General features: G+C 48.2%; 1 protein-coding gene across 7 annotated transcripts in view; it reads left to right on the top strand.

Annotated features, from left to right (window-relative positions):
- ERICH1 (glutamate rich 1) overlaps positions 1–24,208 on the top strand; it is a 121,449-nt gene that overhangs the window by 47,373 nt on the left and 49,868 nt on the right. For 6 of the 7 annotated variants that reach the window (XR_006279783.1, XR_006279784.1, XM_038396687.2 and 3 more), the window contains exon 3: positions 4,181–4,312. The exons of the other annotated variant lie outside the window; for it this stretch is intronic. Coding sequence is in view for 4 of the 6 variants with exons in the window: in XM_038396687.2 (XP_038252615.1) it covers positions 4,181–4,312 (132 nt within the window). In the remaining 2 variants the exon portion in view is untranslated. The remainder of the gene's footprint in view (positions 1–4,180; positions 4,313–24,208) is intronic. 7 annotated transcript variants of the gene reach the window in all.

The raw sequence follows: 24,208 nt of genomic DNA, 5'->3' as shown, positions 1-24,208 counted from the left end.
GACCCTACCAAATTCACGGTCCATTTTGGTCAATTTCATGGTCATAGGATTTTAAAAATTGTAAATTTCATGATTTCAGCTATTTAAAGCTGAAATTTCATGGTGTTGTAATTGTAGGGATCCTGATCCAAAAAGGAGTTGGGGCAGGAGGGGGAATCGCAGTTACCTCCCACGCTGTGAATCTGTATAGTATAGGGTAAAACTAGATTTCACGGGAGGAGACCAGATTTCAGTAGGTGAAGCATTTTTCATGGCAGTGAATTTGGTAGGACCCTACTTATGAGTGCTTGACTTTGCAACCTTAATATTTCAATGTGTTTTTGCTGTGTTTTTTATATATATAGTTAGTTAATTTAGTTAGTTTTTTATCCTGTATATTGTCTAACAAATGAATTCTGCACTGTTGTGCATGTGCATTATGAAACAGTGTGTGGTCATGTAACTAAAGCCTATATTTTTCCAGGGGACCCTTGCTTCATTCTGTGAACAGGAGGGATGGTGTACACTAAGGAATCAGGGTCGTTCACTGAATGAGGCTATGTCTGTAGGATTTCTGCCTCAGTTGCTACAGTTGCTAGGAGTGTAGTGAATGATTTAGGGAACTATAGGAAGGGCAAGGGTGATATACCTATACAATGTTAGCAAAGACTGAGGGTTTGTCTGCACTTGAAATCCTACAGCAGCACAGCTACAGCTGCACCACTGTAGTGCTTCAGTGTAGACATTGCCTACTCAAACAGAAGGGCTTTCCCATCAGCGTAGGGCATCCACCTTCTCAAAAAGTGGTAGCTAGGTCAATGGAAGACTTCTTCAATAGCCTAGCTTTGTCTCACCAGGGGTTAGGTTGACTTAACTATGTCATTCAGGAGTATAGATTTTTCACACCCTGAGGGACATAACAAGGGTCGACCTAACTTTTAGTGTAGACCAGATCTAAAATACTGTGTATGTTGAAAGATCTATACACCTGTGCCCTAGACCAGTGTTTCCCAAACTTGGGACGCCCCTTGTGCCGGGAAAGCCCCTGGTGGGCCTGGCCAGTTTGTTTACCTGCCATGTCTGCAGGTTCGGCCAATTGCGGCTTCCACTGGCCGAGGTTTGCTGTGCCTGGCCAATGGGGGCTGCTGGAAGCAGCAGCCAGTATGCCCCTTGGCCCGTGCTGCTTCCTGCAGCCCCCATTGGCCAAGCACAGCTAACTGCGGCCAGTGGGAGCTGCAATCGGCCGAATCTGCTGTCCTGAACCTGAAGTTTGGGAAACACTGCCCTACACTTTTGATTGAGGAGTACATGTAAATTTAAACACAATTCAAGCAAGCATATGGTAATTTTTTTTCAAAGTATTTAAAATTACCCATTGAATTAATTGCTTGTCTACCTTGTCACAGAAATTATTGCTGTCCTGCAGAGAATTTGGTGATAAATCTTCACAAAAAAGTATATTTTGCATAAACACCTTTTCCTAGAAACGTTTGAGATTCCTGCAGCATTGGTTCTGCAGTTTACTTTAAATCAATATCAGGCAGTAGCTGTCATCTCAATTAACTCAATGGAATTTCTTCAACCATTACTCATGTTTCTCTTTCTTCTTGCATATCTATCAGAACTATAAGTGCTGAAATCTTATTGCATAGTGGCACTCTGGAGTCAAAAGATTTAAATTGAAAATGACCTTGCAAATTGTGTTTAATGTTTTGAGTAAAGATTTTTTTTGTAGGAATCAAATCCAAAGTATCCAAGAATATTGCATTGAAAAATTAGCAAACGTTGATATTGTTCAATAGATTGAACACATTTAAGGACATTCAGATGTCCTTGTCTTTTAATTCTAGCACTGATTAACACTTCATCATTAATCAACACTGGTGGAGAAAAATCAGCCCCAAGTACTGGCAGTTCAAGATTTTGGCATCAGCGTAATGAAATGAATTTATTGAACAACAGTTTTAAAGTTAATTTTGGTGGTGTTTTTTTCCAGAGTGTATAATTAATTAGTTTACATTTTCTATCTTATTTCTTCTTTGTTTTCGTTTGTTAGCCTTTAAAATTAGAAGATTTTAATCATTATCTGTCAAATTTTCTGGCTTGCTTAAAAAAGCAAATTATTTTCCAACATGCTGTCAGAAATTAATGGGTGCATCCTAACGATGCATGGAATTGTGATACAGCTTTTCTGAAACCCTGAACTCTCTGAAATGTCCTTATTGCTGAGATATAGTGCCACAAATTATTTTGAAGTTTCTTTCATTATTTTTAAAGAGTATTTTATATGAGACACGACCAACTGTGTGGTTCAGCGATCGGTGTACTTGCCTTTCAGGCTAACCAACAGCTGACATGGTTGATATTCTAATCCAGGGGTGGCCAACCTGTGGCTCCGAGCGGCATGCTGCTCTTCATAGGTTGATATGCAGCTCCTTGCATAGGCTCTGACTCCGGGGCTGGAGCTACAGATGCTAACTTTCCAATGTGATTTGGCGGGGAGTGCTTACTGCTAAACCCCCTGCTCTACCCCAGGCCCTGCCCCCACTCTGGCCCTTCCCCCAAGCCTGCCATGTCCTCACTCTTCTCCCCTCCCCACTACAGCCTCCTGCACACTGCAATTGCTGGAGGCATGGGGAGGGAAAGGGAGACACTGATGGGTGGGGCTTCCGGCAGGCAGGAGGCACTGCAGGTTGGAGTTGCAGGGAGCTGCTGACATATTGGTGTAGCTCTTTGGCAAAGTACATTGGTAAATTCTGCCTCCTTCTCAGGCTAAGGTCCCTGGTCAAAGCGATTTGATCTTGGAAAAGTGCATCCTCAGCAATGTGTTCCTTTTCTAGATATCCAAATAGCTAAAATACCATCATTGCATAACAATAGTGTAGCACTGCTGCTGCAGTTTAGTACTGGGATCAGGGAGAAGAGGTATCTCTTACCTAAATCCCCTGCACCTGACAACCGCATTGTCAGGGTCTGCATTTCAGGGTCATATGGACTGATCCTTCTCTTACCCGTAAGGGCACAAATCACTCCAAAAGGACAGAGAAGTAGAGCCATGGTTCTGCCCTTCACAGTTTGCACAGAGAGAACATATTGTATCATTCAGAACAATGGTGCGACATGTTCAGACTTCCCAAGGCTCCTGGACCTCGGGGAAGGATTGTCCACCCTCAGTACAATTCCTCCTGTAGTCTCCAAACTTGGCATTTGGACAAATCCCATAGTCTAGCCCTTGGTGTATTGAAATGGTTTCCTCCAATTGAAGCTCAGGGAAGTTGTATGGTTATTGACCCACATCTGTGTGGTTATTTTTCAATGGCTATGTAGTGGTTATATCTCTTGGCTCAGCTTGCTTGGATCTCATCTTCCTATGCCAGAACAAATATGCCTCAGCTTCTCACTCTCACCCATTTCCCAGTCCCTTTAGTCCTCTGCTCTTCTGAGCTGCTGAACAAATCTAGACTTTCTATTCTCTAAAATTGCTATTTTAAGAGGTGCTGCCAACACCACCACAACGAATCTTTCCTGTAAAAGATATGGAAATGGTGAACAGCGACTCACTGGGCACTCTTCTCTCACAGAACTCTGCGCAGAGCTGAGCCACACCCAGACTGCCACTGTAAATGGAACTATTCAGACTTTGCCAGGTGCTGGTTTTCAGATTCTCTATGAACCTTTCAGAGCCACAGCCAAAGCCGCATCTGAGAAGTCTCTCCAAACGGGGGCAGTAGAACCCCACTTCTTCCTATTGCTTCATTATTGTCTCTGCTGATGGGAAAGAATTTATTACTCCCCATCCATTTTTTTAACAAACACTTAACAGAAAAAGTGTTCATTTCATTCAAGGGTGGAGGAGGAAGTAAGGCAGTTTAAAAAATATACAACTTAAATGGCTCATTTTGGGGGACACTTCTTCCAAAGCTTAGAAGAAGGAAAGCTCTGAAAATAGGGACAACACATTTCAGAATAACTTCAGGGTCCTCCCTAATTGTTCTGTAGCAACCACAGAATTTAACCTCCATAGTTTGTTTTTTTTTTATCCCAGTTTACAAAATAATTTGACAATTCTCCTTGTTTGAAATGCTCTCTTTTTGATCGGTTTTCCTAGATGTCCTATTGCCATTGTGTCTATGCACAGGTGAAAAACTTGTATGAGCAAATCTATGCAAAAATCGACAGACTTTTTGTTTCTGCCTTACAGGTAGAGAAAATGAAATCCTTCTTCCAAGGTTATACACAGTAAGTCTCCCTCTGGATGGCTACGACCCAGGTAATCCAAGAACAGAGAGTCCCACAAATGCTGAACACTCTGAGAGTAATGATGATGCAGCAGGTAAGGAATTGCTCTAAATGACAGTTTCTATAATATATTTTCTTTAAGATAGATATGTTAACACAATTATCAAGTAAAACCTAACTGGAGCACCCAGGTATTTAACTCTTGCTACCAGTGGGTGTCGCTGTTTTGCAACAAAAAGAAGTGCCTTTTCTTAAGATATGTGTCCACATGGGCTGACTTTCTATTTTAGAATTAAAGGGCCAAATTCAGCACTTGGTAACATCTTTGCAATGCCACAGATGTTAATGAAGTTGCAGAGTAACGAAGGGTAGACTTTGACTAGCTCCTCCTTTTGTAGCTCATGTGCCACATAAGAAAGAGCTCAGGTTAGCTGTGCAGTGAAGATGTACTCTAAGGGTTAATTCCTACTGGACTTCTCCACATGTACACAGCAAGCAAGCAATGGCTGAAGCTCACCCAATTGCTGACATTCAAATGGACAAGGGAGATAAACTTCAAAAGAATTAGTATCTCCACCAGTATGGAATCAGGACTCTGGCTGATCCGTGGAGGAGTGAGTGTGAAAATCCCAGCTTCTAACCTCATGGGATCTACGAGCAGGAGACTGGAAACAAAGAACTTGAAAGCAATTTAAAAGAGCAGCCTGGGGAAATGGGGTCAGGGGGAAGGAGAGAGAGACACTGGGGAGAGAGAAGCAGACTATCTTTGACTTAGTCTATAGGATGAAATTCAATAAGGACAAATGCAAAGTACTTCATTTAGGAAGGAACAATCAGTTGTACACATGCAAAATGGGAAATGACTGCCTAGGAAGGAGTACTGCAGAAAGGGGTCTCGGGGTCATAGTGGACCACAAGCTAAATAAAAGTCAACAGTGTAACACTGTTGCAAAAAAAGTAAACATCATTCTGGGATGTATTAGCAGGAGTGTTGTAAGCAAGACATGAGAAGTAATTCTTCTGCTCTACTCCATGCTGATGAGGCCTCAACTAGAGTATTGTGTCCAGTTCTGGGCGCCACATTTCAGGAAAGATGTGGACAAATTGGAGAAAGACCAGAGAAGAGCAACAAAAATGATTAAACATCTAGAAAACATGACCTATGAGGGAAGATTGAAAAAATTGGGTTTGTTTAGTCTGGGGAAAAAAAGACAGAAAGGTGACATAAGTTTTCAAACACAAAAGATTTTTACAGGGAGGAGGGAGAAGAATTGTTCTTCTTAACCTCTGAGGATAGGACAAGAAGCAATGGAGGTTTAGGTTGGACGTTAGGAAAAACTTCCTAACTATTCCAGTGCTTAAGAACCCTGACAAATTGCCTAGGGAGGTTGTGGAATCTCCATCATTGGAGATTTTAAAGAGCAGGTCAGACAAACACCTGTCAGGGATGGTCTAGATGATAATTAGTTTTGCCATGAGTACAGAGGACTGGACTAGACGACCTCTCAAGGTCCCTTCCAGTCCTATGATTCTATCATTCAAAAGTCAGGCCAACACAGCTTCATTGGTCAGTGATGTGAAAAATCACACCCTGACAGACATAACTATGCCAGCCTAACCCCAAGTGTGGAAACAGTTCATTCCTCAGAAGAATGCTTCCATCAACTAGCTAATTAGTTCGAGGAGGTATAGGCTGTGGGGAGGAGTTCAAAAAAAGTTGTTCTGTTGGTGTAGGTTGCATTTACACACTTGGACGCTATGCTGGCACAGCTAGGCTAATGTAGCTATGCTAGTATAGCCTCTGTAGTGCAGACACAGCAGTGTTCCCTATGAGAAGGAGGAGGGTGCCAGGTGTAAGTCAGGCCTGCCTAAATCTTGAGGGAAATGCTAATCTTCAGTGTTTGTTGTTTTAACCCTTTTTCTCTTTGATTAGTATGTTCCTACAGATAAGTATGTAATACTTTGTGTTGAACAAGCTTTTCTCAGTTACTACATTTTCATGCTGTCCTCAGTCCGGGAGGGAAGTCTGTAGCATGGCCAAAACACAGTTGGACCTGCAGAGTAATCTGCATGTAATGTGGAGACCTAAGCTCAGAATAGAGCGAATCATGGGATTTCCCTACAGACACAGAAGGGCAAGCATGAGCTTGTCACTTGAAAGAGGTGCCCACAGAGAGAATGAATGAGGGGTCAAAGACATAGGTTACCCTGGAAATGTGACATCACAAAAAAAAGTTTAAGGTGATTTTTCTCCGTATAAAGACTATGGACAGTACAGAAGTATTTTTCTTTAAAATCCATTTGTAAAAACAATACATACACTAGCAAGCTTATTTTATTAAAATTCTGTTGGGATTTAAAAATAGAAACCAATTTTGCTAAGCCATTTCTCTTCTTCTAATTGCCTTTTAAGGTGGCTGATCTTCCCGTGTAGGAAGCTATTTGAGAACCAAATTTAAATTGTGCACTTTTTTCTTTGTGTTAAATCAGACTTTATTCTGAATAAAAAGCTTATTAATTTATTTTTAAGATTTTATTTTAACACCACAATCATAGGACAGGTTACTGGGTTTCTACTTTGCAGTGCATATAGTTAAAATTTCTTATCCTAAGTTTCAAGGCCTTGATGAATAATTTCTGCTGACCCCTTTAACTTGGTCTCCTTTCACATCCCTTACACAGTCAGGTGTACACACGTGCCCCTTTTCCACATTTCACAAACATGAGTGAATTAGGAATCCCCATGCTCATGTGGCACTATCATTTTATAAGTGGAAAAAATGAGGCACTTAAAGGACTTAGAGTAAAACATGGGATGATAAAGATGGTCTACTGATTAGAGCACAGGCCTGTGAGTCATCTCAATGCCCTATGCTTTAACTATCAAACTATCTTCATTATGATACCAGTCCTGGACTCCTGTGGTTATTTTCCTCATTTGCTGTTTAAATATTTAAAAGTGTAACTGAAAAAATATTTGTGCATATTGGATACCAATGTATTTTATAATAATGAAGTATAAAACATACAATGGTATTATAGCTCTGCCTTTAAAGATAGTACAAACATTGCATTCCAGTTTTTGCCATGACTGCTTTACTGATTTATGCCTTTCACCTCTTAAGCATCCTTTCATTCTTTTTATTTTAAGTGAATAAATGTGTATATCTAATACATTTGTTTCACTCTGCAAGTTCTGAGCTCACTTTTGTGGTTTAAGCTTACTTTTTCCAGTACTCCAAAATTTTGATTGCAAACATAGTTTCTCAACCTCTTTTAACAAGGAGTGTTCGCACAGAACCACTCATTGACTATTCTGACCATTGGAAGGCAATCTCTGATTTAGCTGATGCCTCTGTCAGATGTTCAGAAGGAGTCAATTTAGACTCTAATCAGTTGTACAACAGTTGATGAATGCAATTGTAACAGAATAATACTAATCCTACAAAGATTTACGCATATGCCTAATTTTATGCACATGTGTAATCCTGTTTGAAATGAAAGCATATAAACTTCACCAGTAACATTAAATGCATGCATAAATCTGTGGGATTCAGGCTATAATCGCAAAGAAGGCTCGGACACTACAGCAGGAACAGTTTAAATAATTGCACAGTGGGGATTTTTCCCTGGGCTTTTTTTAACTAGGTGTAGTTACAGGCTGTAAAAATTATGAAATATGAAAAACAAAATTTCTTAAGTAACAGCATCCTGTGATATGATCCTTAGGGCAGACACAAAGCTATCCCATATCACTCTCTTGATGCTCTCTTGCTAGCAGAGTCTCTAACTTCCTGGCTTAGGAAAGTTTGTTTGTTCTATATTTTCAGACAGATCAACAAACAAACTAGAATATATATAATAAATAATATAAATAATAAAATATAAATTAGAATAAACATCTTGGACCTGATTCTGGTCTCAGTTATATCTCAGTAGTGACTCTCTTGAAGTGTAAAATTAGTGTGACAATGATCAGAACTGGGCCCCAGGTGAAGGTTCACTATTGGGTGTTAACACTCCTATTAATAGATGGCTGATTCTTCACATCAACGGCTATAATGTTGCTTTGTAAACATATCTGTTGATGTTATAGCTAGATAATTCTTTTGTTATAATATACTGGTAGTGCTACTAATGGCACCATAACACAACTTCTGAAATTCAGACAATCTTTTCTGCATATGTAATTCTGTTGCAGCAAACCCTTAAGAATAGTTTACCCAGGCCAGACTTTGTCTATCACTACCATCCAGACCAAACCAGTTCAAATTGAGGAAACGATTCCCTTTTGGCTTAATTCCCATTTTATTTCCTACTTCATCATTTTCCGTTGTGCCGATTGTTTTATTTGGAATTTATGCCAGTAGCAAATAAGATGTCATAGAGGGTGTCACAGTTTAGGGCAACTGTATTTCCCCTCTGTGATCCAGCAAGTGCATCCACTTTAGACTCCCGGCTTCCCAGTTGTCACCTCTATTGAGCAGATACAAATGTCTCTCCCTCTTGACCAGGATATTTCTAGGTTGCAGAGTTTCCTGTTTACTCTGTGAATTCCTCATCAAGAAAGCTTGCCTCAGCAGGCCTTCTTTGCCTTCATTCCTCAGAGGCAATATACAGTATGATTGCCCAGAGTTAAGTTTCCATACAGCTCTTTCTAAGTAAGCAAATCTATTCTTAAGATGAAAGCATTAGAGAGTAAACGTATTGTGACAAAGTTCTGTACTTGTCTCCATGGGTCCCACATTTCCTGGGAGACTTCACTAGCCTCAGAGACTCACTGTGACCCTCCACGTAATCCTTCTTTCTCTAGAGACAAGGGTCACAGTCTACTGAGCCATTTTCATCATAAGCCAGCGAGGGAGGTAAGGAGAAGTTATCCTTCCTTGCACAGTCTCTGTTGTCTCCCAGTCTCAGTGATTAATCAGGGGGAAAGGTGTGGGGGGGGGGGAGAGCCCGGGCCCACCCTCTACTCCAGGCTCCAGCCCAGGGACCCTAATAGTATCCACTATGGTAGCTGATTTATTAGAAACATGACATGTACAATTCCTTGGCCTACTTCCCCCCACAGCAGCCCTCACTTCCTCAAGCTCCACTTCACCCTTACCTCAGGGCCTCCTTCCTCGTGCCTGATATGGTGTGTACTACTCAGCCTCTCCAACCGCGCAACTTGTTCCCACAGCTCCTGACATGCACCCCCCCCCCCCAACTGACTGGGAGGCTTTTAACTAGTTTCAGCCAACCCCTGATTGGCTTCAGGTGTCCCAATCAACCTAGCCTTCTCCCTGCCTTCTGGAAAGTTCTTAATTGGCCCCAGGTGTCTTAACTGACGGGGGGCAGTTGCCATTTCACTTATCCTGGTACCAGGGATTTATTTAGCCTGGAGCTAATCTCTCTTTCCCACTACTCTTCCATAGCCTTCTAGTTTGGAGGGAGGTGGGAAGCTGCTACTCCTGCTGCTCCAGCTGCTCCTCTGGCTGGACCAGACGTGCCCCTCCCCCCCCGTTGTCTGCTTCCTGGTTGCTGGACCCCCCACTCTCGGGTGCTGCTACTGCTCCAACTGCAGCCCCCGGGGGGGGGCTGCTAGCCCACTCCCCAGGGAAGAGGAGTGAGGGACCCCAGCCACTGCTGTTGTGGACACCACCACCACCTGAGAGGGGTCCTTTCTGCCTGCCTGGATCACCACCTGGAGTTCCTGGAGCAGCTGCTGCTGCTGCGGAGTCTGCTGCTTGGAGCTGCTAAAGCCCCGAGGAGGAGAAGAAGAGGACTATCTACCAGTGGGGAAGCACCTAGAGACTTTGCAGACCGCCGTGGAGGGGGCCTTAAGACTGAGTAACTTTCAAACTGTGCTCTTGTGGTGGGGGTCTTGAGTGTGTTTCCAGGGACATGGGGTGTGGCGTGGAGCTGCCCCCCAATCCATCTGTGTCCCCCCCTAACCCCCACCACTACTACCACCACCACTCCCCCCTCAGCTCCTTCCTCTGGACTCAGCTGCTTGCTTGGCTTGCCACGCCCTATTTCCACCCTTTGGGCCAGAAGCAGCAGCCAGCCTAAAAAGACTTGTGCAAGTGCACGTGGGTGCACGTGCCCCCGCACTGGACTGCCCACCCCATAGCTTTGCCCTTTACTACCTGCCCCATTTGCCCTTTGCAGTTTTTGTCCCCCGTATACCCCAGCCCTTGCTTACTACCTTCAGTTTGTTTGCCTACCCCACCATTTCCTCCTGCAGCCTCTGTTTGTTTGCCCTGCCCCAGCCTCTGAGGCTAGCCTCTTGGTTTCCCTGCCCTAACTCCAGCCTGCTTAGCCCCTTGCTCCGTATGCCAATGCCCCCTCTCATGTGCTTGTGCAACTCCCCATTTTAGTTTCAACCCTCTTCACTGCACCCCCAGTGTTGTTGTATCCCCCCCTCCCCTAGTGCAGCCAGAGGAGCCGGAATTCCACCCTGTGTCAGTGACTGACCTCTAACCCCTGATTGCTCCCCGTCCAGCCCACCCCTTTTAGTGCCCTCCTCCCCTGCTTGCAGCCTAGCGGGGAGGAATGGTCGACCTGCTTCCCCTTTCCCCTCCTTCTTCTGGTATCTTCCCTTCCCTCCCTGCTCACGATGCTGGGGGACGAGACAGGTGAGGCCCCCCAGCAGCCCCAGCTACCCCTCCCCCGCCTGCCCCTCCGTCACCCCCCCAAGCTTCTACCTCCGCTGCCGAGCCATCTGCCACTGCCCCCGCTGGGGCACCAGCAGCAACGGGCATCGGGTGACCTCCATTGCTGCCACGTCTCTCAACCCCTCAGATTGGGGGGAGCCCCCCCAGCCGGTGGGAAGAAGGGGAAGGGCCCCGCTAAAAAGACCAGGCCCTCCATGGCAGGACTGCCTCCAGTGCCCCAGCCCCACCACAGGCTGGGGCGTCTCTCCCCGCTGTTCCCTCCACCAGCTCTGCGGGTGTCCCTCCCCCGTCCCCCAGGGCGTAAGCCCAGGTGGCGGCAGCCCCCTCGCCTGCCGCTATGTCATCTCTCCCGCCCACCGCCTCCGCTACCATCTATAGCGGCCATGGCCCCTTTCCCACCATGACCAGGAAGCACGGCATCCGTTGCCTCCTGGTGCCCGCCTCGCCCCACGTGGAGACCTATGTGTGGGCGTTGGCGAGGGTGGTGGGGCCCACGGCCATTGTCGCGGCCTCCAAAATGTACGGCAAGGTTGTCTTCTTCTTAGCATTGGAGGCCGCTGCCCAGGAGGCGGTGGAGAAGGGCCTGTCAGTAGGGGGCATGTTCATCCCCTTGGAGCGGCTAGAGGGCCTGGGCGTCCGCCTGGTCCTGACCTCTGTCCCTCCCTTTCTTCCCAATGCTGCCCTGTTACCCACGTTCTCTACCCTGGGAAAACCCATCTCTGTCATCAGCCCTCTCCCACTGGGCTGCAAAGACCCCGCCCTCCGTCACGTCCTCTCTTTCCACCGGCAAGTGCAGCTTCAACTGCTGGCGGCGGCGCGTGATGGAGAGGCGCTGGAGGGGTCCTTCCTAGTCCCCTACCAGGGGGCCCATTACCAGGTGCATTACTCCATGGGGGAGGCCCGGTGCTACCTCTGCCGGGCAATGGGGCACGTCCGAAGGGACTGCCCCTTGGCCCAGCAAGGAGGAGCATCTGGGACCCCCGAGCTCCAGCAGGGCACCGGCCCCATCATCGCCGGCCCCCGAAACCACCCCTCCTCCTTCCCAGTCCACCATTGCTCCCGCTCGGGCCCAAGGGGCACCTTCCCAGCTATGCCCAGATGAGCGGGAGAGCCCTGCCCCTGCTGCTTGCAATCTGGTGGGGCCTGTGGAGGAGGGTGCGGCAGGGATACTGCCAGGCATGGGAGAGGGCCCGCCCCAAGGGGAATCTTCCCTCCCTTGTGCTGCCCCACCGTTATCCCCTCGAGTCCCTGAGCCATCACCTCTGCCCCCTGACAAAACCCCTGCTAGCCAGCCCCCGAATGATGCCATGGAGGGCTGGGCCCTAGTCCAGAGGAAGCAGGGCAAGCGGAAGGCTTGAGCTCCGCTCCTTCCATCTGATGCGGAGTTCCCCCGGAAGACCAGGAAGGGGGGCACCAATGCCGAGCCTTCCGCTTTACGCAAGGGTGTGTTCCATGCACCGGAGCCGGCTGGGGAAGACGTGGCAGCACTGGAAGGCAGTATCTCCCCTCCACGAGAGTCCTCCCCTCCGAGACCCCCGAGGGAGCCCCCCCTGCCCTGGTGCCATCTGAAACCTCAGCGTGCCCTGAGGCGACCAGCGCGTCAGATGCTGGCCAGGAGAATCCCGGGGTGGCGGAAAATGATCTCCCGTCCATATATGAGGAGATTGAGGCCCTAGGTCTGACCCCGGTCACCCAGGGGGAGGACGACCCTATGCCAGCGGGCCTCGCTCTGGGCGACTTCACTCCAGCCCCTCTTTCCCCAGGCTCCCTCCCCCTAACTGTTGCTTCCGCTCCCCCTCCGAGGAGCCCCTGGACTCCTCCATCAACCCGACTGCAGATGGCACTCCGCTGAGGGCCGCCGAGCCCTCGCCAAGATGTCCGTGGCTCCCGCAACAAAGTACAGCTTGCTCTCCAGTGATGGGGGGACTTTAATCAAATCCTCCAGGCCGCAAAGGCCCTCATGGGGGAGGGTAAAAGGACCGGGAGGTAGGGTGCTGCGGCCCACCAGTGGGTCTGCCTCTTCCGTGACTCCTTACTCACCTACGGGGTAGGTCACGGACTGCTGCGCAGCCCGTCGGGAGCTGCGAGCGTCCCTGCCGGCGAGGATCCCCCCAGCCCTCCTCATGGCACCTCTTACCATCGCAACATTGAACACCCGCAGCTGTAGGATGGGTCTCTGCAGGTCCCAGGTGCTCTCCTTCCTTCGGAAGGGGAGGTACTCTCTGGTTTTCTTGCAGGAGACCCATACGGATCCGACTGCCAAAGACAGCTGGCGGCTGGATTGGGGGACAGGGTCTACTTTAGCCATCTCACAGTTCATACGGCTGGAGTGGTGACCCTGTTCTCCCCCGACCTACTGCCCGAGGTGCGGGGGGTCGCCAAGGCTGTGCCGGGCCGCCTGCTGCACCTCCAGGTCCGTGTGGAGGGGCTCGTAGTCAACCTCGTTAACATCTATGCCCCGGCAGCGAGCCTGGAGTGGCTGCAATTCTGTCAGCAGGCGTCTGCCTTCCTCGGCACCTTGGATCCTCATGAGTGTCTGGTCCTGGGAGGGGACTTTAACATCACCCTTGAGGAGCGGGACCGCTGGGGACCGAGCAAAGCCCGGCCGCTGCCGCCGTCCTCCAGGAGGTAGTCGAACATCACTCCCTGGTGGAGTCTGGCACAACCACTACCCAGATGACACTTCCACGTTCACCTTTGTCTGGGTGGAGGCCCATCAGGCGTCCTTCTGGGAGTTCTGGCTGGCCTGGTGAGGGCAACGGTTTGCCTTTCCCTCGGCACGGCGGTGGTGGGACCTAGGGAAGGTGCGCGCCCGGCTCTTCTGCCATGACTACACCTGGGGCGCCAGCCGATGGAGGGATGCGGCAATAGAGGTCTTAGAGCTGGAGAGGCGTCTGGCCGCTAGCCCCGAGGATCAGCCCCTCTGCGGAGCGTGCCAGGAGAACCAGGAGGAGCTCCGGGCCCTCAAGGACCATCGGGCGCAGGGTGCCTTTGTTCGATCCTGCATCAGTCTCCTTCGCGAGATGGATCGCGGCTCCCGCTTCTTCTACGCCCTGGAGAAAAAGAGGGGGGGGGCCAAGAAACATGTCATCTGCCTTCTGGCAGAAGATGGCACCCCTCTCACGGATCCGGTGGAGATGTGCGGGAGGGCAAGAGCCTTCTACACAAGCCTTTTCTCCCCGGATCCAACCGATTCTAATGCTTGCAGAGTGCTCTGGAAGGAGCTCCCTACGGTCAGTGCGGGCAACCGAGACCGGCTAGAGCTGCCTCTCACTCTGGCCGAGTTCTCGGAAGCCCTCCATCGCATGCCCACCAATAAATCTCCAGGCATGGACGGGCTGACCGTGGAGTTCTACCGCGTGTTCTGGGACATCCTCGGCCCAGACATAGTCACTGTCTGGGCCGAGTCTTTGCAGAGCGGGGTCCTCCCTCTTTCGTGCAGGCAAGCCGTGCTGGCCTTATTGCCGAAGAAGGGGGACCTCCGCGATTTACGAAATTGGCGTCCCGTCTCTCTTCTCAGCACGGACTACAAAGTCGTGGCAAAAGCAATCTTGCTGCGGCTAGGGTTCATGCTGGCGGACGTGGTCCACCCAGACCAGACCTACACCGTCCCAGGCCGCAGCATCTTCGATAATCTATATCTGTTCCGGGACCTTTTGGAACTCGGGTGTAGGGATGGTCTGTTGTTCACCTTCCTGTCTTTAGATCAGGAGAAGGCGTTCAACAGGGTGGATCACGGGTATCTTCTGAGCACTCTGCAAGCGTTTGGCTTCGGACCCCAGTTTGTGGGTTTTCTCTGGGCGCTGTATGCCTCCACAGAGTGTCTGGTCAGGCTCAACTAGACCCTGACCGAACCGGTCAGCTTCGGGCGAGGAGTACTGCAGGGGTGCCCCCTCTTGGGCCAGCTGTACGCTTTGGCGATCGAGCCCTTCCTCTGTCTCCTCCGAAGGAGGTTGACAGGGTTGGTGCTGCGGGAGCCGGAGCTGCGGCTGGTCCAGTCGGCGTATGGTGATGACATGCTCCTCGTGGTCCAGGACCCAGGCGACTTGGCGCAGGTGGAGGCTTGCCAGGCCATCTATTCGGCAGCCTCCTCCATGCGGGTCATCTGGGTCAAGAGCTCTGGCTTGGTGGTACGGGACTGGCGGCAGGTGAGCTCCCTCCCATCCGCGCTTCAGGCCATCCGGTGGAGCACGGGTCCGCTGCTCTATCTGGGCGTTTACCTTTCTGCCACGCATCCCTCTCCGCCGGAGAACTGGCAGAATTTAGAGGGCGGGGTGACAGAGCGGCTCCGGAAATGGACAGGACTACTCCGGTGCCTCTCCCTTCGAGAGAGAGCACTGGTGCTTAATCAACTAGTCCCTGTGCATGCTCTGGTACCGGCTCAATACCCTGGTCCCAAACCCGGGTTTCCTGGCCAACCTCCGGACATCGATTCTGGAGTTCTTTTGGTCAGGACTGCACTGGGTCCTTGCAGGGGTTCTCCATCTACCCCTGGAGGAGGAAGGGCAGGGCCTGAAAGGTCTGCTTACTCAGGTCCATGTCTTCTGCCTCCAGGCCCTGCAGAGGCTCCTTTATGGTGCAGGTAGTCCGGCGTGGAGCATACTGGCGCACGCCTTCCTGCGCCACTTCCGAGGGCTCCAATACGACCGGCAGCTCCTTTATCTCCATCCGAGAGGTCTTCCGCGAGACCTCTCCGGGCTGCCGGTCTTCTACTAGGACCTTCTCCAGACCTGGAAACTGTTTTCAACGACCAGGTCCGTGGCGGCCACCGAGGGGGCAGATCTCCTCGCGGAGCCACTGCTACACAACCCCCAGTTCCGTGTGCAGGTGGCCGAGTCCCGCTCGGTGCGCCAGAGGTTGGTCTTGGCAGAGGTCAGAAGAGTCAGAGACCTCCTGGACTATGACTGAGGAGACTGGCTGGATCCCCGGACGCTCGCTTAGCGGATGGGGCTCTCCAGCGCATATTTGTACTCCCCGGCACATACTTCAGAAGGTGAAGGCCACTTTGCCGCCCGCTGCTCGGGTTTATCTCGACTGGGTCCTGCATGAGAGCACGCCCCACCCACCCCCTTCCCCAGGCCCGCCGGACCTTTTAATTGGACCCCTGGCCCATGGACCCAACCGATCCCCTCACCCCTTCACTGTAAGCCGGCTGCACGAGATGCAGCCAGTCTGCTTTCAAACCGCGCCAAGAAAACATCTATACACGCTCGTGCTCCGCACCCTTCATGCCCTCACCCTCCTGTCCCACCCCGATACAAAATGGCGGGACCTCCTGCCACCTTTGGAGGGTGAGGAGCCCCGGTGGGCCAGCCTATATTCCACCTTAGTCCTGAGGCCCACCGGGGATGTCAGTTGGCGGCTCCTTCATGGAGCCGTGAGCACGGGCTTGTAGTAGGCGCGGTTCATCTCAATCCCAGACACCTGCCCCTTTTCCTGCATGAGGGAAACCATGGCACATATATACCTGGAGTGTGCCAGGCTGCAGCCCCTATTCCGGCTCCTCACCAATATGTTGTTATGCTTTTGGTTGCACTTTTCCCCTCACCTTCTTATTTATGTACTTCCTATCCGTGGCCCCACAAAGTCATGGGATCTCCTGGTCAACGTCCTCCTGGCCCTAGCTAAAATGGCCATCTATAAAACCAGAGTGAGGAGATAGGCCCCACAGTCACAGGAGACTCCATCAGCCAATTTCCAATCCTCGGTCCATTCACGTATCTGGGCAGAGTTCCTCTGGGCAGCGTCCTCTGACTCCCTTGACGCCTTTGAGGAGCAGTGGGCGCTGTCCGGGGTTCTCTGTTCGGTGTCCCTGTCCGGTTCCCTTCATTTGACCCTTTGACCACACTCCTGTCCCTGTTGTTTCATTAGTTGTCCCCCGGAATTATTTGGAATCTAGGTCCTGTGGATCCCCCTTTTAGGCTGGGGGGGGGGGGAATCCTTTAGCGGTGGAAAGGCTTCGCCCGCCCACTTCCCGGATCCCAAAAGGACTATTCTTCCATAGCCATTTGGCCTTGCCCCGTCACAGTATTGAAAACAATAAACAAACCTACACACATGTTAATAAGTTTACGAGAAATCACCCCAGCTCCAGCAAAAGGCCCCTGACAGGTGAACAGCTCTTCAAACTTCCTTTCCCCTCTCCCCACTTCCCTGGGGTTTTTTTCCCCTGTGGCTACAAGTTCATAACCACCTTGGCTCAGAACAAGCCTCACCATGAATCTGAGTCACTGTTTTAAACAGTTTGAGTCTTTGATCTGTCCTCCAGTAACAGGTGCTCAGCAGACAAAAGGTTCACAGCTCCAGAAGGAACCTCTGGGCAAAGCTTCAAAAGGCTGAGTTCTTGTGTAACCAAAGGGTTTACATTTGCATTCACCTCCCTCTGGAAATTTCCTGGGAAACCAGCTTAACTTTAAAAGTTCACATTGTTTCAACTGGTCCCTTTTGAAGCTCATAATATTTCTGCTCATGGGGGAATTCTGTGCCACTGCACAATACAGAATTTGTGCAGAAATTCTTGTTCTGTGCAGAATTTCCTCCCACATCCCCAGAAATGGGCTGCAGAGCTGCTGGCCACCACTAGGGGCCGCTGGACCTAGGGTGACCAGATAGCAAGTGTAAAAAATCAGGATGGAGGTTAGGAATAATAGGTGCCTACATAAGAAAAAGCCCCCACAATTGGGACTGTCCCTATAAAATCGGGACATCTGGTCACCTTAGCTGGATCTGGCAGAGCCCAGCTTGCAAATAGAAGATACCTCCTGGTAGAGGAGGAGGGAGCTGGAGGGTTCTGGGCAGCTGCACGTTCCAGCATGCCCCGAAGAAAGGAGGCAGTGTGCAGGAAACTCTACACAAGCCTGGGACCCGGCATCAGGTTGTTTTTTCCCTCTGGATCCCTGGGCTCTGGAAAGGTAGGCAATGTGAGTGTTTGAGCTGGGGGGGGGGTGTCCCACATCTGCCCCCCCCCCATCTGGGCTCTGGATGGAAGGGGACAGAGAAACAGGAACTGGGTTGTCATAGCAGTTTCTTTAACTTCTATTCCTGGGGGAACATTTTTTGTCTGTGTTGTTACAGATATAGTTGCTAACAGATATTTTGAAATAAATTACCAAAATAATTGAAACTAGAGTGATTATGTAGTTTTATTTTGACAAATAAAATATGCAGAATTTTAAAATATTGTGTGCAGAATTTTTTTTGGCACAGAACCCTCCCATGATTTCCAGAGTTTAGCTTAATCAGATCTCCTCCTCAGAGATGCTACATAAACATTTTCATTGTTAATACAGTGAACTGATAAGATACTTAAACTTTAACTTTATTGAATTAATTCAATAAGGTTTGTCCAGGATATAGCAATTTCGAAATTGCCATATCGGTCACAGAGGGTTCATGCCACTAATCCCCTCTTTGGTTATGTCATTGTGCCCAAGTCCCTCCTTCAGTATTCCTTTCAGGAGTTGCAAAAGTGTTGAGATGTTACTGTGAGCTGCATTTACCCAGACAGGAAAAAATGGGCTGGAAAGCCATAGAAGCTTTTCTCAAAATCCCAGACAATCTACACAAAATTCCAGACCTTGACTACACAAAGTTCTGTTTTGAATTCTTAACCTGTTCAGGTGTGTTTAGGAGTGTATGAAAATAAATACAATCCCATGTGCAGAGAGGAATATGTGCCCTCACACATGTCTCTGTGCATGCATGATTCTTTGAAAATGTGTATTTATATGCTTGCTTTATAGCTCCTAGAATCATCAAGTGTGATCATTTAAAATGAAACACAGGGTGCTATGGGCATATTGATCAAAATAATTATAGTGACACTCTTTTGAATAATATCTGTAAAATGTTCTCATTCATATCTTTTTACTGTGATCCTAGTGTATGGAGTGCTGCCATCAGTTTAGGCGTTAAATCTAATTTATTTCCTTTAGAAGTGCAACGATAGTATAATGACAAGAGATTAATTGTATTTGGGTACAATATCAATGGTAATTGGATTGTAGAGTTTTCTAGGTTTATTCCGCTGCAAGGTCAGACAGGAACTAGCTAATGTATTCCTGCAGGTCAATTTGCCTTCTGAGATATTGCCTCCTGAATTGATGGGTCCTGCTGCTAATCCCACTTTCATTCATCTCGATTTATTTGACCTGTATAGTTTATTGCTTGATCCAGTGTTCACTGAAGCTCATGGAATGCCATTGACTTTAAAGAGGAAAGATACAACATCATCAGGCATAAAAAATAGGAGCAGATAGCCCTGGAAAAGACATTTTACTACATAAAATTCAGTCATGGTAAAATGGAATATCAAGCATCTAGATTGAGAATTTAAACACAACCTGTTTTGTTTTATAAATTGAAATAGTTACATATTAAAAATGAAAATGTGTTTCAGCTTTGGAATGTAGCAAGGTCAGCACTAAGACCCTGCAAATCTCTATATCCATTATTCCTCTTCCTCTTTTCTGTGATAGTTGCCTTGTGGTTGATCTGGCTAGAAGATGAGAATTCTGATTTATGACAGTCTTGTCCAGGCTTGAGTCTGAGGAAGAAAAAGAACAATAAAGTATATCTAGGTGAACATCCATCACTCTGTTTGCACATTATTCTTAGTGCTTCGAGCTCTTTTCTCTGTCATGAAGGATAAATAATATATGGTGCTACTGTATTTACCCTTAGTTTAATTACATATATATCATTGTGACTGCATAAGTTATTTTAAGGTATTTTGAGGTAAAAGAGGCGTGGGTTGTATCTTGATGCTTCATCTCTGATGCTTAATACTTGTTTTGTGCAGTTCCAATACATATAACAGGATTGTTTGAAGATGACTGGGCTCTGCTGTTGGGTTCCTTCTATAAAAGATCTTGTGGGAGAGGAGGAAGGATTGTTTTGTATTTCCATGCGGGTGCTCTTCAAAAGCTGTATTTTCTTTCAAGAGAAACTTGCAACATAGACTCAACAAATACTCTTAAGATTAGGATCTGAGGGTTGGATGCACAAAATAAGTTAAGCTTTGTGACAATGAGAGTCATACCACCTGGCTTCTAGGCTTCCAGGAAATCACTAATTCACAAAGCCTGATTTAGGTGTCTAGGCTCCTATACAATGAAAGGGGATAGATAGGCACCTTAGACTGTGATTCACAAAAACCAATGTGCTAGCGAGGGAGCTATCTAAGCTAGCAAGTGGGAGATGCCAATGATATGGATGTGTGATAAGACCCATCACTCTCACAGACAGAGGCAACTATTGCTGCTAGCAATTCACAGATGGGGAGGAGGTTGACTTCCCTCATTACTTGTAGCCTGGTGGTTAGAATACTCATTGGGATGTGGAATACCCCTGGGTTTAAGTCCTCCATCCCTATGAGGGGGCGAAAGGATTTGAACCAGGGGAATTCCACATCCCAGGTGAGTACTCTAGCCTCCAGGCTAAAAGTTATGAGGGAGCTCCTTTTCCTCAACTGTCTTCTGAGATCTCACCTTGGGGCCTAATCCAGTAGGCAGCCTCTGAGCACAATGTAGACAGCCAAAAGCCTGTCTACCTTGGTTCATTAATTTCTCTAGGGCTTAAGTGAGAGGTAGGCATCCAGATGCCTACAGAGAGGCAGCAGTGTGCATCCTCAGAGTCAGAAACGTTGGTGCGTAAGGAACTTTTACTACAAAAACGTTTTGGGGCCAAGTGAGTTTAAAGACCTTCAGGGTTTGGCTGAAGTTTTGTGTATCACAGTGGTCCCAAAAGTGGGACAAAGGCACCTAAAACGGGGACTTCATTTTGAGCAGATATTGAAATATTTGCAGGAATTGGGCCGTAGTGATCTAAAGCCTGATCAGTCATGTTTGATGCATTATAGAGTTCTAAATAGAAGAGAGGTAGGGAAAAATGCAGGGAAGTTCTTGCTTTCTCTTACAAATATTTCTCTGTATTCACTATGATATTACATATTTTTAAACTCGTGTTGCTAACTTTCTTTTAGCACTAGACTTAAAGCTTTCTAACAAGGGCATTAACACAAACTTCAATGTTGAAGCTGTAGATAAGGTATCATCCATCAAATTCTGGTAGCCAAGTCAATATCTTCATAGCTTCAAGCTCTTTAATTTTGATCTCTGACTCTGCCAATTTTTTTCCATCTTATCTCTTTTTACTTAAATGTACTTCTTCAGGATAAGCCCCTTGTGATGCACCATCTTGTTTACAAGGGCATTCTGAATGAAAGCAGAGCAATGAGAAGTTGCATTATCATGTATTCACTTACTCTGACTTACTACACAGCATTAGCTGAACTTTTTTTAAAGCTAATGAACTGGAGTTGAACTGCAAACCTTTTATTTCTTCTTTCAAGGTAAGTTAAACAATAATGCTATGCCATGCAATAAAATGTTAACTATTTTTTGTTTAATTTAACTCCTTCCCCTCAAAAAGATAAATCCTTAAAAGGAGCAGTTGCTCCAATATGTTCAGTAACGCTCTCCATTAGAGCTTCTCATAAGCAATGATAGTGTATAACATATAATGTAACTTTATCATGCTTGATGTAAAGCACAGGGATCTACTCTCTCTGTGAAGTGCATTAATATTACGTTTATTTTTTATGTAGTGTCCGAAAGTTTCTTAGGTGTTTTCCTGGATGCAGGGTAGAACAGATCCCTATACCAGAGATCTTATATTCTAAAACAGGGGCCGGCAAATTTTTTGGCCTGAGGGCCACATCGGGTTTCCGAAATTGTATGGAAGGCCGGTTAGAGGAGGCTGTGCCTCCCTAAACAGCCAGGCGTGGCCCAGCCCCTGCTCCACATCCAACCCCCCCATCCCCTGACATCCCCCTTGGGGCCCCTGCCTCATCCACTCCTCCCTGTCCCCTGACTTCCCCCCGCCACCTCCATCCAACCCCTCTTCTCATTCCTGACTGTCCCCTTGGGACTCCTGCCCCATCCAACGACCTCTTCTTCCTGACTGCCCCCAGAATCCCTGCCTCTGACTGCCTCCTGCCATCCCATCCAACCTCCCCTTTCCTTCCTGATTTCCCCCCCCCCGCGGGACTCTTGCCCCCATTCAACTCACCTGTTCCCTGCCCTCTGACCACCCTGACCCCTAGCCACACCCCTGACCACACCCTGAACTCCCCTGCCCTCTATCCAACCACCCCCCCACACTCCCTACCCTCTTACCGAACTGCCTGGAGCACCGGTGGCTGGCGACATTACAGCCACACCACCCAGAGCACCAGGACAGGCAGCCGCACCGCCCGGCTGGAGCCACCCACGCCACGGTGCAGCACAGAGCACCGGTCAGGCCTTGGCTCTGCAGCTGCGCTGCCCAGCAAGAGCTCGCAGCCCTGCCACCCAGAGCACTGTGCCAGCAGCGCAGTAAGCTCCGGCTGCAGGGGAGGGGGAACAGTAGGGGAGGGACTGGGGGCTCAGGGGCCGGGCAGGAGGGTTCCACGGGCTGGATGTGGCCTGTGGGCCGTAGTTTGCTCACCTCTGTTCTAAAAAGATAGTATGCAACCAAAAGAATTGGGGAATCTAGATCAACAGATGTGGGGGGAACCCTGCTGCTCTCTTTCTTTCTTGGTTACCCCTGTTTAATTCCTGCCCAATCTCAGTTATGTATTTCCTGTTTTTTAAACTGTAATGTTGTGTATGTAATCTACTATTACTGCCAACGTGATGATGAGCTACATAATCTCAAGTGAGATGAGACCATATGCCATTCTTTCAGTGTAAGAGAGTAGGGCCAGATTGTGGCTTGGCCTATCTGCTCACATAAGGCCCACCCCTGTATTACCTCTCCAGACTAAGTCCAGGTACAAAGGAGATAGTAAGTTCTGCATTTCCCCCAATGTAAGCAGGAGGACAGAAAGCTATGGGGAGTAGATGAAGCCATGGCTTCACCCTCTCCATGTGCTGGCCAGCAAATGTGAACTGTCTTGGAGGATAATAATCTGTTACTGGTATCCATTCAAACAGCTTTGCTGGCTGGCACATTGGGAGTGGAGAGACGAGGCTCTACACACTCCCCATCCTTCTCTGCCCACTGCCCTCCTATCCTCCCATTTTTAGGGTTTGGGGGTGGAGGGAGAAGAGGAGGAATGGCTATGAAGCATTGCACCAAGGTTTGGGAAGGCTGTGCAGAATCATAGAATCATAGAATATCAGGGTTGGAAGGGACCCCAGAAGGTCATCTAGTCCAACCCCCTGCTCAAAGCAGGACCAAGTCCCAGTTAAATCATCCCAGCCAGGGCTTTGTCAAGCCTGACCTTAAAAACCTCTAAGGAAGGAGATTCTACCACCTCCCTAGGTAACGCATTCCAGTGTTTCACCACCCTCTTAGTGAAAAAGTTTTTCCTAATATCCAATCTAAACCTCCCCCATTGCAACTTGAGACCATTACTCCTCGTTCTGTCATCTGCTACCATTGAGAACAGTCTAGAGCCATCCTCTTTGAAACCCCCTTTCAGGTAGTTGAAAGCAGCTATCAAATCCCCCCTCATTCTTCTCTTCTGCAGACTAAACAATCCCAGCTCCCTCAGCCTCTCCTCATAAGTCATGTGCTCTAGACCCCTAATCATTTTTGTTGCCCTTCGCTGTACTCTTTCCAATTTATCCACATCCTTCTTGTAGTGTGGGGCCCAAAACTGGACACAGTACTCCAGATGAGGCCTCACCAGTGTCGAATAGAGGGGAACGATCACGTCCCTCGATCTGCTCGCTATGCCCCTACTTATACATCCCAAAATGCCATTGGCCTTCTTGGCAACAAGGGCACACTGCTGACTCATATCCAGCTTCTCGTCCACTGTCACCCCTAGGTCCTTTTCCGCAGAACTGCTGCCGAGCCATTCGGTCCCTAGTCTGAAGCGTGGCAGTGTGCCTTATTTCCTGCTATGTCCCTATGCAGATGCATAAGATGACCCATCATCTAGCCCAAATCTCATGGACTACACACTGCCTCTTATACTGGGTATGTTGCAAAAGTACAATGTAGCCTTACATAAGTACACGTTCCAAATTTCCTTCCTGATAAACTGGGGTGACTAAGCCACTTGGTAATAGAGCTGAGCTTTGAGTTTCATGAAGGAGAATCTCATCTTGTGGTTTTACTTTTTTTAAGTATAGTTCTGTTGCAAAAAGAGTTTTGAAAATAGGAACAGCCATACTGGATCAGACTAATGGTCCATCTAGCTCAGTATCCTGTCTTCCAAAGTGACCAATGCCAGGTGCTTTAGAGGGAATGAAAATGCAAATGAAAGTGACTACTGGAGATGAAAAAAAAACATTACTTCTGCCCTAGGAGGCTGGGGCAGAGAGGGAGAACATAAAGAT

Source organism: Dermochelys coriacea, chromosome 3 (assembly GCF_009764565.3).
Source record: "Dermochelys coriacea isolate rDerCor1 chromosome 3, rDerCor1.pri.v4, whole genome shotgun sequence".
In the NCBI taxonomy this organism is placed as follows: Eukaryota; Metazoa; Chordata; order Testudines; family Dermochelyidae; genus Dermochelys; species Dermochelys coriacea.
This window is presented reverse-complemented; position numbering and strand designations above follow the sequence as displayed.